The sequence below is a fragment of the Anser cygnoides genome, chromosome 2, assembly GCF_040182565.1.
Source record: "Anser cygnoides isolate HZ-2024a breed goose chromosome 2, Taihu_goose_T2T_genome, whole genome shotgun sequence".
Classification (NCBI taxonomy): Eukaryota; Metazoa; Chordata; class Aves; order Anseriformes; family Anatidae; genus Anser; species Anser cygnoides.
Genome location: NC_089874.1, coordinates 7,558,698 through 7,572,896, shown reverse-complemented (window position 1 = coordinate 7,572,896; position 14,199 = coordinate 7,558,698). Strand labels below are relative to the sequence as shown.

Genomic DNA, 14,199 nt, shown 5'->3' with positions numbered 1-14,199 from the left:
GCTTTTCTGCTTCATATTTCTATGATGCGGCTGTCTTGTAATAATGTAGGTGAAGGTAGCAATGCAAAGGTAAAATACAAATATCTGCCTCTTGGCAGATAAGGGGTTGAAATAGGAGTATTTTCAGCCCTTTTGCACAAACTCAACCTAATGGGATCATGACCAGTGGACAACTAAAAGAACTTAAAAGCTTCTTTGTACACCTTGGGAATGGGGTAGCAGGAGGATACAGGTTAAGCCCAGCTGGCTCACGGCTGGTGTTAGGCACGCATCAAAACTTCAGTGCTCGTGTCCTTCACATTCTGCTCTTTCATTTGTGGAGGCAGCTCTGAGAACTTTGTGCAACCCGTGGAAACACATGCAAGGGAAAAGCTCTCCCTGAACATCTCAAGAGGTGGTTCGGGTGTTTTGTGGTTAATTAGTTCCAGCTGCAGAGCTCTCAGCAATACAGTAATTAAGGCACGGTAACAGTATACTCATACTCCCTTTTTAGCTGTTTCTCAGTAAATGCTGATTTTCAGTAACAGTCTATCAGAAGGGTTCCTGTAGCTGTTGTAACAGTATTTACATTTGTCTCTAGTGATGTTTGGATTTGTAAAGCATTTAAAGTATTACTTAAACAAAACTAGCTAAATAAGACTCAAGCTGTATTTAAAATAATCCACATTTATAAAGCAAGAACAGCTGGTAAAACAAAGTTAAGTTTCTCTAGCATGCATTATTTTATTTTTTCATAGAAATGTGTGCTCTTCTCTTCCAAGCTTTCATGGCCACTGCTGATTCAGAGAGTAAATACCTAGGCCTGTTAATGGAAACTCACGGGTGGCAAATTGTGGAAAGCAAGATTTACATGAAGGTCCGAACACAGTTAAAGCATTCACTGATCTTTTCATAACGACTCTCCCAAAACCACTAGGTCTTCTGTCTTCTTTTTCTTCCTGAAGAGCTATGTATACATATATACGCTGAATTCATAAAGGGCAGGTGAAAGCAATGATGCTCTTAAGTCTGTAGTAAGGGCTTACAGATTGAAAACAAAACAGCAGCTTCAAGTTCACAGCTCAATGCAAGTTTTTACAGGCAAAGCTATATAAACCTCATAAAGAAAGACCTTGTGGAGTGTGTCCTCACTGTTGTAACATCTGAACTCTTGGTCATTTCTCTAACACGGCTGGAACCTTAACTAAACCACATTTTGGGTAATACAGGACAAGTTACATTTCTGTGAGTGCTCTCTGAGTTCATACTCAAAGTATGTCATTGCAATTAACTATTCAGTAAGAAGAACTTCAGTGCTTAAAGACAGGAAAAAGGTCAGACATGGTCACAATACGACAAATTCTACTTAGTGGTTTTTTTCTTAGACTGCTTCTTTCCTTCAATTTCCATTTTAAAGAACATGGGGGTAACAGGTAAAGGTGAACAAAGGAGAGGAATAGAACACGTCTGTAAAACTGAGGGTGGTGATACTTGTATTCATGTGGAAAGTATTGTGAATTGGTACAACAATTTCTTGTCAAGATAGCTTTTTGTGAAAGTTTGTACCATGTGAATAGACAAATGCACAGTCTTCTGGCGTATCCTCTAAGCTTGTATTCTCCAGTAGTATTAAAAAACTAACGTTTAAAGAATAGATTTTGTCGTTTTTTGTGGCTTAGAAAACATGATATGCTTGCTAATTATGTTGTGTTTTTTTTTTTGTATAGGTCACAACTATGGATATCTCATCTAACAAAGATGAGGAAGAAAACTCAATGCATAATACAGTTGTTCTCTTCTCTAGCAGCGACAAGTTCACTCTCCATCAGGTTAGGCTAATAGTTACTCAGGTTTTCATTCTGTTTGTTTCTTTTAATTCAAAAAAGTAAATGAGTGTCATTGTTAGGAGTTGTATCATACAGCAAGCTAGCTGGATTTTACAATTACTTGTTTTCAGAATTTACTGTCTGGCATGTGTTAAAAATCTGCACGTTTCTGTAATTTCAGGATATGTGCGTAGTTTGTGGGAGTTTTGGCCAAGGTGCTGAGGGCAGGTTGCTCGCCTGTTCTCAATGCGGTCAGTGTTACCATCCATACTGTGTCAGTATTAAGGTGAGTGCTTTGTTACATAAGAGATGACTTGATTACACTGCTTTCATATTGTGCTTTAATAGCACTACGCTGCCTTTGGTTTTGTGGTAATTAGGGGAGTCATTAACTTGTTAGATATTCTTCAGCTAATGTGACCGTTATTTGTACGCGACTTGTGAAAGACTTTAATTAAATGTCATTTTATAGTATGCATCGCCTCAAGAGAAATTAACCTTTTTGTAATTTCACAACCGTAAATAGCACTGATTATCCAGCAGTTGGTTAAAATAACAGTTGGAGATATAAGCTTAAAACCTAAATACAAGCAAAATTAAAAACAAAAATTTATAATGCATCTTCATTTACTACAGGCATAAGGCTTAGTCGATTCAATTTGTCTGTTGGCTGTCAGAACTGACAGCAGTTGGAGTGGTTAATTAATATACTTTACTTTCATTAATCTAGGAGAGAATTTGTGAAAATTAAATATGAATGGTATGAGTTGATTTAGGAAGCGCATAATAAGCTGCTTACTGCAATATATAAACTAAACACTATTATATAAGTGCATCTATGTAAAACTGATTTCTTGAAACATTTCAGAGTACTTTAAATGTTTTATTTGAAATTTACTTTACAAAACATTATATGCATTCTTCATGCAACTATACTTCGGTTTTGCATTTGTGTACCACTCATACGGTATCTAATAAACAATAAATTATTAGGTTTGGATGACTGAAACCCTAGCACTGGCTATCACAGATAATTTAGGAAAGATACAGGATTCTTAGTGATCTGAATACTGGCTTTACTACATACCTGAAAAAAGCAGCAGTATGTTCTCTTTCTTCCTTGTGGGACCAGCTACTCCTATAAGGAATAAACCGCCCTACATGTAGACCCAGAGAAGTATGTATTCTCTGGCGTGCTAATTTATCTGAAATTATATTCCATAACAGTATCAGCATCAACATAGAGTTCCTTTCTGTTTGATCCATTCCCATTTAGTGAATTTTCAGTGTTTAATTGATAAATGGCTACTTGTGATGTCGTTGGTGTGCACAGAAGAACATCTCGCGCTAGCCAGACTGTCATTTATACAGTGACCACACTTCAGAGAGCTGCATTCAAATAATTTTCACCTTGGCATTTGCAGATTACTAAAGTGGTGCTTAGTAAAGGCTGGAGGTGTCTGGAGTGTACGGTGTGTGAAGCCTGTGGGAAAGCTACAGATCCAGGAAGGCTGCTGCTCTGTGATGACTGCGACATCAGCTACCACACTTACTGCTTAGATCCGCCCCTGCAGACCGTTCCAAAAGGAGGCTGGAAGTGCAAATGGTGTGTTTGGTTTGGGTGTCAGAAATACTGGCCTTTTTTGTTCCTTTTTCTTACTTGTAATGCCAATTTAACTGTAATAAAGTTTTAGTTTTATTGAAGTTAGATGTATTAAACAAAGCAAACAAAATACTTTTGAATTGTTTCATTCAGATTTCAGTTTAATATGGAAACAGTTATCTCCTCTTAATGCTGTTTCTTAGGGCCAAAAACCAGGTAAGTAGAGGTGGACAACATTTTCCTTTTGAAACTTTGTGGCCAAAAATTCTAATCTATGTTCATTGAAACTGCTGGAAAAATAAATGGGCACTTCACCAAATTGCTCTCCAGATAAAAACCCTTTGAAAACCATTCATGTTACTTGGGTGAAATACAAACAAAATAGACCTCTCACATGGCCAAGTCTTTTTATCTCAAAGTGAATGGCAACTGAAAGCAGGAACTCCTTTGACCTGTTAAGCTGTTAAAAACACCCATCCACCTGTTTTGCAGATTGAAATGACTTCTTATGTAGGAACTGCTTGAAAATGTATCAAAACTGCTGGTAATGTTCAAAATCTAAATAATAAACTTTTGTTCAAGTAAAGTATTTTGACCTGAAATAAGGTGTCCCCCACCCTCACCCCAGCCATTGGTTAGTGATCTAAAACTTAAAACTTATTCACCCAGCTCTAAGTTAGGAGGGTTTTAAAGCCACAAAATAATTGTGTTGAGGACTGAAAGTAATAGATCATTTTGTCTGTTCTGCAGGTGTGTTTGGTGCAGACACTGTGGAGCAACTTCGCCGGGTTTAAGATGCGAATGGCAAAATAATTACACGCAGTGTGCTCCCTGTGCAAGTTTGTCTACCTGCCCAATCTGCTATCGCACTTACAGGGATGAAGAGCTTATAATTCAGTGTAGACAATGTGATCGGTAAGGATTTCTACTGTTTTACAGTTTTTTTCCTGGTTCAGGCTTATTTTAATTTTTTTCTCATAACGTAAAAGCATAAAGATGAAGGGAATGGTCTTGTGGTAAAGAACACTGGACTGAGTCTCAGAAGTCTCATATTGGTTCGTAACTAGTTGTACCACAGACTTAATAACTGTATGACTCTGGGCAACTTAATTAATTATTTTGTGCCTCATTTTCCCCCTCTGTAAAAAGAAAATAAAACTAATTTACCTCACAAGACTGTTACTGTGAGGCTACATCTAGATTACCTTGTGTCAAGTGAGTAGTTAAGATGACTGCAAATACAGGGAGAAATTATAATACTAAGACATATTTGCTTCCGGGACATTATTTTACAGTTTTCCTTCCTGTGAAGGGAAATAGGTAATCTGATACTGTATATTTTAACACACACCACCATAGAGGATTGCTCTGTATGGAGAACCTGACTCATCGTTTCTCCCTAAAAGAATTTAAATTAAACAAGTATTTCACATGTACTTGGACCATATACTGATACTTGGGTCTCCTAAAACACCACATATTTCCTTTAAATTGTATTTTTTCCCCCACTTAATTTCTAGATGGATGCATGCAATCTGTCAGAACTTAAACACAGAGGAGGAAGTGGAAAACATAGCTGATATGGGTTTTGACTGTACCATTTGTAGGCCATACATACCACCAACAAACGGTAAGAAGACAATTGAAACCAATGGCAGGATTGCACACTGCAATAAATAGGTTTGGGAATGGGTTATGGTTCTTGTCTGTGGTCGAGAGTTGACTCATTGTAGAAGCAAGATTTTTTGTTTTTATTTTAAAGGCCTTCTGGAAGTGCCCTCAGCTCTTTCTCACCCCCTAGTGATTGGCTGTAAGGACATCCCTGCAGCAAAAGACAACCTAGCAGGGGGAATTCTGGACAGATTTATTGAAGATAATTTGGGTAAATTTGGGTGTTTGGTATTGGAAGGGTAAAATGCATCTCATTTTGTCAAGCGGAATAAAGAAAAACCGGTTCTCTAAACATCTGAACTGTGGAAGAATATTAAAATCAGTTCCAAGCAAAAAATGTACCATATATCAGGACTTTGAGGCCCGCTGAAGCAGCAGTAACTGCAACAATAGTCCATACAAGCATCTTTCCCCTCCTTTCCCATATTTTGTTAACACCACTCCATAAGCTCTCCCAGTATTTAAGACCAGTGCTTTTCCTAGCTCTGGTCTTTGAAAAAAAAATCGCCATATTTTCCTGCTTGGGAGTCTCTTTTTTTTTGTTGTTAGTTAAAATGCATATTCTTTCTGATGAATTTTGTTCTTCTCCGCACATGTTGTCAGCGAATATACCAACTTCTTTTTTAGTCAGTAGTACGCAATTCCACAGCATTGGTACTTCAGGAGCTGAGGTTACTGCAGTTTTTCTCTTTGAGCACAGCTACACCATCTGGTTCTGTGGGATGGTAGTGGTTAATTTTATAGTGAGTGGCCTGTCAGCAATTAGATTGGCCTATTAGATGATTTATGGTCTTGCTGCAAGAATAGTATCCTGGGTCTGTTTTCTCTGCATGTCAGCTCACAGGAGTTTCTGCTGCAGTCTGCTGCTTTACCAGAGCACTGACACCTCTACATATTTTTTTTTAGAATAATAGTATGTTAAAGTGTTCACATTAACCCTTTATTGGGGTATCATCAGATTGTGAGAATGTGGTAGGAAGAAGGAACAAGGCAAATGTTTGAAGAAATATACACCAGGAGGATTTCAGTGAGATTGGCTTTCCTGATCAAGAGTTGACTATACCATGAGGCTTGTGTTCGAGAGGTCTGCCAAGAAAAGTTCAGTGGAGCATTTGATGTCCCTTTATACCCCATGTCCTCATAACACCGTGACAGTAATTGTAACTTACTCATGTGGCCTTGGAAGTTTGTGTACTTGTTTGTATAAATTGATCAACTATATACAGATGGTAGTGGAACACTTCTAAGTATCCCACTTCTATCACTGTTACAAATAAGAATGACTTACGCTTGTGCTTTTCTACAAGTCACTTCATCTTTGTAATCTGCTTTTGCAAATTCAAAACAAAAAAGGGGTTTAAAGTGGGAAAAACAAGGAACTCGTAGATACAACACAGGTTTTTGTTTCTTTTGGTAATAAGCTTTGAGCACTTAAAACACAAAGGTCCAGGTAAGAAATACTGCCCCTTCCTTTCTCTTGGGAGCTGGCAGAGCTACCTTTTAGAAGATAATAAAGGCCCCAGTATATGAGGTGGAATAACTTCAGAAAGCGGTGTCAGAGATGTTTCACCTCCAGGCATAAACCGGCCCCTGAGTTAGTCCTTTTTGCGCACCAATGTGAAGTTGTGTTGCGTAGGTTTGTCTTCTGAGGAATAGGAGCCAGTCCCGCAACACCTGTTAGAAAGTTGCCCACCCTTCTTTGCGTTTTTTTTTCCAATTCTTTTATGAGACAAGTTTCTCTGATTATTCTTTTTGCTTTTGACTCAGCGTATATATGAAGTCTTTAACACGTGTGCATTTGCACAGTTGCATGTCTGAATGTCATTTGGTGCATGTTCATGGAAATACTTGCATGTACTTTTATATGAAATGTTCCAGTGGTTTGTTAACTTGTCTACAACTCTTTTGAAAATTCTCTCTAATTTTTTGTTTCAAGGTGAGAGCAGTAAGCATTTGCTAAACTTAAGAGAAACAAATATTAACAGTATAAATATACAATATGCTGTATTGTGTTTTCTTATTGGAATGGCTCCTTCTCTTTCCATCTGATGTACCACAGAGGATATTAATGTGTAGCAAACATTATTACAAGTTTAACTACTGTATATGTAGAATAAGGAAGAGCCCCTCAACCTAATAACTTGACAGTACATTGTAGATGGAGTAGGTGTACTATTGGTAGAAAGTAAATACCTTCTAAAATGTATGTATTGAGAAAGAGTTTCCATTTTTGTCTCTTCAGAAAACAGGAACTTGAAGAGCTTTTCCTTGCCTCATCTTCAGAAGATCAGATGCATATCTGATAATCTTAAAATCATCTTCTTTGTGAAACAGAAATAAAATATAAGTAGTTTTTTTTTTCTTCTTGAGCATACATAAATATCCACAGTCGGCACATGGTAAAAACTTGCTCCAGAGTAGTATATCATAAACCTTCATTTATAGACTCCTTTGAAACACTCATCTCTGATCAGTGTTTCATCAGGTTGCTTTTAATGTGGTCTCAAGTTACAGCATAGGATCATAGAGCCATCTAGGTTGGAAAAGACCTTCCAGATCATCAGGTCCAGCCATCAACCCGACCTGCTGAGTTCCATCACTGGACCACGTGTCTGAGTGCCGTGTCCACTCATCTCTTCAATACTTCAGGGATGGGGACTCCACCACATCCCTTGGTGGCCCGTTCCAATGCTTGACCACCTTCTCCGTGAAGGAATCCTTCCTAAAGTCCAATCTAAACCTCCCCTGGCACAACTTGAGACTGTTTCTTCATGTCTTACCACTCGTCACCTGAGAAAAGAGACCAACAGCTTCCTTGCTTCAGCTTCCATTCAGGTAGTTGTAGAGAGTGATGAGGTCTCTCCTCAGCCTCCTTTTCTCTAGACTAAACAACCCCATTTCCCTCAGCTGTTCTTATGTGTCTTGTTTTCTTATGTGTCTTGTTTTCTAGTCCCTTCACCAGCTTTGCACACACTCAAGCAACTCGATATCCTTTTGTAGTGAGAAGCCCAAAACCGAATTCAGTTCAGGTGCACTCTCACCAGTGCTGCATGCAAGGGGACAATCCCTTCCTCAGTCCAGCTGGCCACACTATTTCTGGTGCAGGCCAGGATGCCGTTGGCCTTCTTGGCCACCTGGGCACACTGCTGGCTCATGTTCAGCCAGATGTTGACCAGCACCCCCAGGTCCTTTTCTGCTGGGCACCTTTCCAGCCACTCTTCCCCAAGCCCATACTGGTGCATCAGGTGGTTAGGACCCAAGTGCAGCACCCGACACTTACCCTCGTTGAATGTCGTGATTGGGCCCGGCCCATTGATCTAGCCTACAAGACTGAACTCCATTCACCAGGGCTCCATAGCCTTTCCTGGTGATGACAAGCCTGCAGTTCCTTGGATTTTCCTTCCTGCCCTTCCTGTAAGTTGGAGTCACGTTCTCTAACTTCAGTCAGCTGGGATCTCCCTACTCGGCCAGGACTGCTGGTTAATTATGGCTTGGCGAGCCCTTGGGCCAGCACCTCCAGTACTCTTGGAGATAAATATGTCCTCCAGCGTGTTGTAGAATTGGTTTTCTGTTGTAGAAAAGGTGTTCTAGTTTAGTTTGAATGTTGTCATGACTGAGTACTGGCAACTGCTCTAGGTAGCAGCAACTTTTGGCTCTGTGCTGTAATTCTTGCACAGTCAGGAGAGAGATGTGCATCTCACCCACAGTCACACACTCTCCAGACAAGTAAATCTCAGCCATCTACCCATAATTTCTGCCTTTCTATCATTTGCCTTTGTGCATCATCACGTATCTTGTGTATGTATACCTAGACTGTAAGTTGCATCCCTTCCTTGCTTACTCCCCCACTCTCTCCATCCACAAATTCCAGCTTCCTCCTTGGTGCTGGCTTTTTGTTTGTTTGTTTGTTTTTCTCTGCAGGAGGGAAATGGACCAGCTCTGTCTGCTTTTCTTTAGTGGGAACAGCTGAAGAGACATGAGCTGCAAACGCACGTAACAGCTAGTTACAGCCGATCTGGTAGTAGTTTCTGGTAGCTGCTGGTGTGCAAGTATTCTTCCTGTGGCTCAGATAAGCCTGCCCACAGCAGCAGTGAGGACTTCGTGTCACTTACTAATTTGGAGATGCTGAGTACTCGGTGATAGGCATGTTAGGGCTGGGATCCTCTGTTGCACAGTCTTCGTGAAACTGAATTAAGATCGTCTTCATTCTAAAACTTACCGTGTGTACTTCACAAATACCGGATACAGAAGTAATATTAGAAGCTAAAATTTTAACTTTTGAGTTTTTAATTGTCATTTTTATTATTTCAGCTGTTACATTCTTGCAAGTTACAGTATTTGCAAAAAAAAATCCCTGCATAACACTCACAGTTAAGCAGGCAGCTGATAGTACTGCGGTGTTGTGTCTTTATATCAAACATTTTGCACTGTCCCTTAACCAATTCCGTTTCTTCCTAGAGTTGTTATTTTCTATTACAGCCTTCTGAATTGCAGCCACCTTTCTTTTTGAAACTGTGATCTTTCTCATCATATTGTATTCTGTGCAACAATTTTTTTAACTGAAGCCACTAAACACTGCACATCGTCCAGCATTTTTAAACCCTTTTGAAAATAAGCATATAATTTTGGTTGAACTTAGCTAAGTGCCTCAGAGAGCACCGTCCCTTCTTTGTTCTGTTTTTTAACGATTATTTTTTTCCCCGTATAGTTTTCTCTGGCTTGGAATTCTCTCTGTTATCCATTTTATTGATTTAATCTTTAACCCGTGCTCTAATTAGCTCCTTTTCTGGAAATCAGTTCAATACTAGCTTCAAACACTGTGCAACTTCTGTGAGTTGGTCTCTGAAGGCCTCCCGTTTGTTGCTGTCAGCTTATTTGTTTGCCTGTTTCAAGTCTATTCAGTCTCCAAAGCTAAAATTGTTCTCAGTCTGATGTGGACTCCTTGTTGTATGACTTCAGAGTAAGGGCATCAAATCCCCATTCACAGCTCTCTGAATTTTTTGTTTACCTTAGATTCCAGTCCAGTAGCTGTTAGCTCTGACTTAGATATCTTGTAAATTATAACCGACTAAGGAATCAGATGAGGTCTCATTCCCCGTGGAGTATTTCTTAAAGTCTGCTCTTGTTTTGTTGTTTCAGTTCAGGGCCTTTGAGCATCTTCCATCCTGCAGCTTGTCCCATAATTTTTTTGTTTCTCTCCAGCCCAGTGTCTCCTTCAAAATTTCATTTTCATTTTTTTTCTTCCTTGTTTTTTTCCATCCGTGTGTGTGTATCAGTTTTTCAACAATGCCGATAGGCTCCTTACACGTACTGATTGCACAGAATGTTTATTTTCTCTAGGTTACGTCGTATACTTTAGTTAGACCTTAAAAACTTTCAGAGGACGATAATTTCTGAAGACAGACTTTCACTTACCTTATTTTTTATGTATGTTTAGAAAGCTCACTCTAGATTTCAAATCTTGTAGCTACTACACTGTTGTTTCGTATTTAGCAGAGTGTAAGTGTTACGTGAAGCTCTTAGTCTTTTTCTAGTCTTGCCTCTGTGTGTGAGGTTGGAGCACGTGCAGTTGGGCTGAGAAACAAGAGCCTTCCACACGTGCTGTGCCTCAGCGGTCAGGGCTTGTGTAGTAGATGCAAATTAAAAACACCGGATGTTTGTCAGAGTCTCAGACTCAGCCTGGCTAAGATTTCTAGGAAAAAAAAAAAAAAAAGAATAATAAACCTTGACTGTGTGGTAATGCTAACCATGCCAAACTAACAGTTTTTTTGGTTTTTGTTCTCAGCGTTTGTGAGACACAAACTAAACATCTAATTTTTCTTGTACCTTCTGTCTGTATAATCTCTATAAAGTCACTACTAATATGAAAAATCAGTCTACATATCCCAGGTTAGTGAAACAGGATTACAGTTACTGTAATTAAGGCAGGAGAACATTTCTACCTGCAGCAGTAGTGTTCTAGCATTGGAGGACACGTTGATCATCCTTTGTTCGCTCACACTACTGCGGTGCTTCCCTGAAGCACACAAGGCAATTTTCAAACTGAGTTTCTGCTGTTCCATTTGTCAGTAATCTTACCTGGAATAAGAATTACCCTTTCTAACATCAACAAGTTACGTCCCATCTGCTCTCAGGTTCGCTATTGGCCTTACTTTCTTTCTCGTTTATGTTACATCAGACATCTGACAGCACAGACACAGCTGGAACCTTGTGTGCGAAGCTGGTGGGAGATCCACTCCTGAGACAGTAGCTGGTTCACAAAGTCCTCCTGTTATTTACGCTTAGGTTAGCAAAGCCTGAACGTCATGCCTAGTGTAGAGGTTTCCTTAAAATCCAGTAGATGCGGTGCATGCCTGTGGACCAGTAGAAGGAGATCATTTATCATCACGTTCAGAGCATTTCCAGTGCCATCCTTGGCTCTAGGGAATTGGAGAACTTCAGCTGATACCAGCCTTGTTTTGTAGTCACATCTTTGTGACGCTGAAAAGCACTTTATTTTAAAGGTGCTAGTAAATGTTGCCAACAGTATTAATTAGGGAGTTTAACAGAACCGTTTGAAGGAAAATTACTTGGTAGTTTCAGCTTAAATCGAGTCATCATTTTTAAAAGTTGAAATTATTTTCCTTATATTTTTCAGTGCCTTCTTTGGACTGTTGTGATTCATCAGTTGGAGCTCAGATTATTTCAAAATCAAAAGAACTAGGTAAAGAATGTAAATGCTTAATCGTTGATCATTTAGCATATTTTAAGGGTATACTTTTACATGAGGCAAAAATTCCTTTTTGTTTTTATAACACACAACATTAACTATCCTTTCGTTATCACAGCATGCTTTTCATTTTTTTTCTTTCTCTACTTCTTTTTTGCCTGCCATACCTGCACTATAATAATAATAATAATCTTAAATTATGCTTTGATTCTGCAGACTTAGTTGCTTGCCTTAATACTAGCCCTGATAAATAACCGTGTGGCTGAGTCAAACAAATGTACAAATGTTACAGGCTCAAACTGTAGGAGGACACAACTTCTCTGAATTTGTATATTTCGTGCAAGGAATTGACAATCTTGACGAGCTACTCCCAGGTCATTTGTTAAAATGATAGTCTTTAAGAGCTTCCCACATGTTAGGATAGCTTCTGTCACATCAGAATTTTGTTCTGCTTGATACTGCACAGTTGCAGTTCTGAGAGAAGATTTTGCCCTCCAATCTTCAGTCTGAAAAAATAGATGAAATTTTTTAAACGAACACTCTTCTAATTCAGTACAAGAGAAGAATCATCTGTGAAGAGCTACATTCAGAACCAGCTGTGTTTTGGGATGTGACATGTTACATAAGAAAATATTTTTGGTTAAAGAGAACAAATGTTACGATGTTCATATGTTTTCAGAAACTGTGTTATCCAGTCATTATTTAATTGGCCTCAAAGAGCAGAAGCATCATTGCAGCCTCTTCGTTATTTGCTAATTCCCTGAAAGTTCCCAAGCTTCCACTTGCAGGTGGCGGTGCAGATGACTGAGATAGCAGTGCCTTTCTGCATTGTGAATTAAGAACTGGTGGGAAGAGTTGATCAGTAGACTCAGTTGGCATGTAACAGCTTAAGGATTAGCAGAATTGCAGGTCTTGGGAGGCTTGGGTCCTGCCCATACTTTTATGAATTGATACTGAGCAGCTCACTCGATATAATTTGTTTTTTTTGTCTGCCTATAAACCAGGGCTAATAACTTGCGTGATGGACCAAGAGTTCTGGGAGGCTAAAGCTGAGTAACAACATGAAACTGCAGTGCTGAGGGCTTTGGCTAATAAGCAACAGGGACCCAAACTAAGACTTGCATGGGTTTTTTGAGCGTTAGGGATACAGAAATACCCTGCAAGGCACCAGTTTCTGTAATCAAATAGTTCTGTCTAATGAATTCTGGATGTAAGTTGTTTTGTAGCAATGTAATGGATTGTTACTGGATTTGACATCAGGCTCTAAATCATAAAGCTCTAACTGTAACGCGTAAGCCAATATCAGATCTCTGTGTTTTATTTATACTGATTTCCTCGCTCATGAATCAGTTCCATACATGTGAATTATTAACTCTTAAAAGTGCTATTCCTGAAGATCTTGTAAATTAAAGAGTTTTATATTGCTGTTATGATTCATTTAACTTTTATAGACCCACCGAAGACATACACACAGGATGGAGTCTGCTTGACAGAATCCGGCATGTCTCAGTTACAGAGCCTAACTGTCACAGTACCTAGAAGAAAACGGACGAAACCAAAGCTTAAACTGAAGATTATAAATCAGAACAGTGTGGCTGTGCTTCAGACACCCCCGGATGCCCAGTCAGAACACTCAAGAGATGGCGAGATGGATGACAGTAGAGGTAGCGACCTACGTTTGGCATGTCTTGCATCTTATAGCATTTTACTACATGTATATTGCGTACATCAGTAGGATTTTTTGGTATACTGACATTTGTATATCCTGTACAGAATGCACTGTGGGAATTGCTTGGACAATAGTCATGGCTCATTGTTGCCCGTTTCAGGGATTTTTTTATCATTGTTCTGTTTGTGTCATCCATACCATGTGAAACACTTTGCTAAGGCTCGCAACACTGGAAATACGAATTGCCTTTTTATCTATTCCTTAGGTTATTTGGGGAAATGCTGTGCACTCACTGGGTACAAGTGTATTTTGAGGAATCAACAGTGCAGGCACCGTTTGAAAGTGGTAGTGTTGGCTCAGCAAAGCAATGTCTAGATTACTGTAGAGCTTGTATTTGAAATCAAGGAGAAAGAGGAATAAAAAGCTCTTTGCTTAGAGTATTTCGTTTCCTCTGAAAGAAATGAGGTGGGATGAAGAGTGAAGGAGAGTCTGAGGGGAAAAAATATTTTCTTATATGTGCACAGATAACTGAACTTTTTGTTTATCCTCGTTTCCAAAGTAGAATTTAAGACAGAATTTAAGGTTGGAAGTAAATTCTGGGGTGTTGCTCTAGTTCAAGTCAATCATGCTGTGTGCAGAGCCCTGCCAAATGGCGTGAGTGTTGGGGATAGGGAATCCAGAATTTAGTATAGAGGAAAGGGGATGGTTAACAGTGTTTGTGCAGCACCCAAGGCTGACGAGG

At 39.3% G+C, this 14,199-nt stretch overlaps 1 protein-coding gene across 8 annotated transcripts in view; it reads left to right on the top strand.

Annotated features, from left to right (window-relative positions):
• Nucleotides 1-14,199, top strand: part of KMT2C (lysine methyltransferase 2C) — a 196,114-nt gene that overhangs the window by 126,557 nt on the left and 55,358 nt on the right. For 7 of the 8 annotated variants that reach the window (XM_066991125.1, XM_048062386.2, XM_048062387.2 and 4 more), the window contains 7 exons: nt 1,707-1,808; nt 1,987-2,091; nt 3,230-3,411; nt 4,159-4,323; nt 4,929-5,038; nt 11,717-11,782; nt 13,240-13,452. In XM_066991125.1, coding sequence (XP_066847226.1) covers nt 1,707-1,808; nt 1,987-2,091; nt 3,230-3,411; nt 4,159-4,323; nt 4,929-5,038; nt 11,717-11,782; nt 13,240-13,452 — 943 coding nt within the window. The remainder of the gene's footprint in view (nt 1-1,706; nt 1,809-1,986; nt 2,092-3,229; nt 3,412-4,158; nt 4,324-4,928; nt 5,039-11,716; nt 11,783-13,239; nt 13,453-14,199) is intronic. The other variant, XM_048062384.2, reaches the window with a different exon arrangement.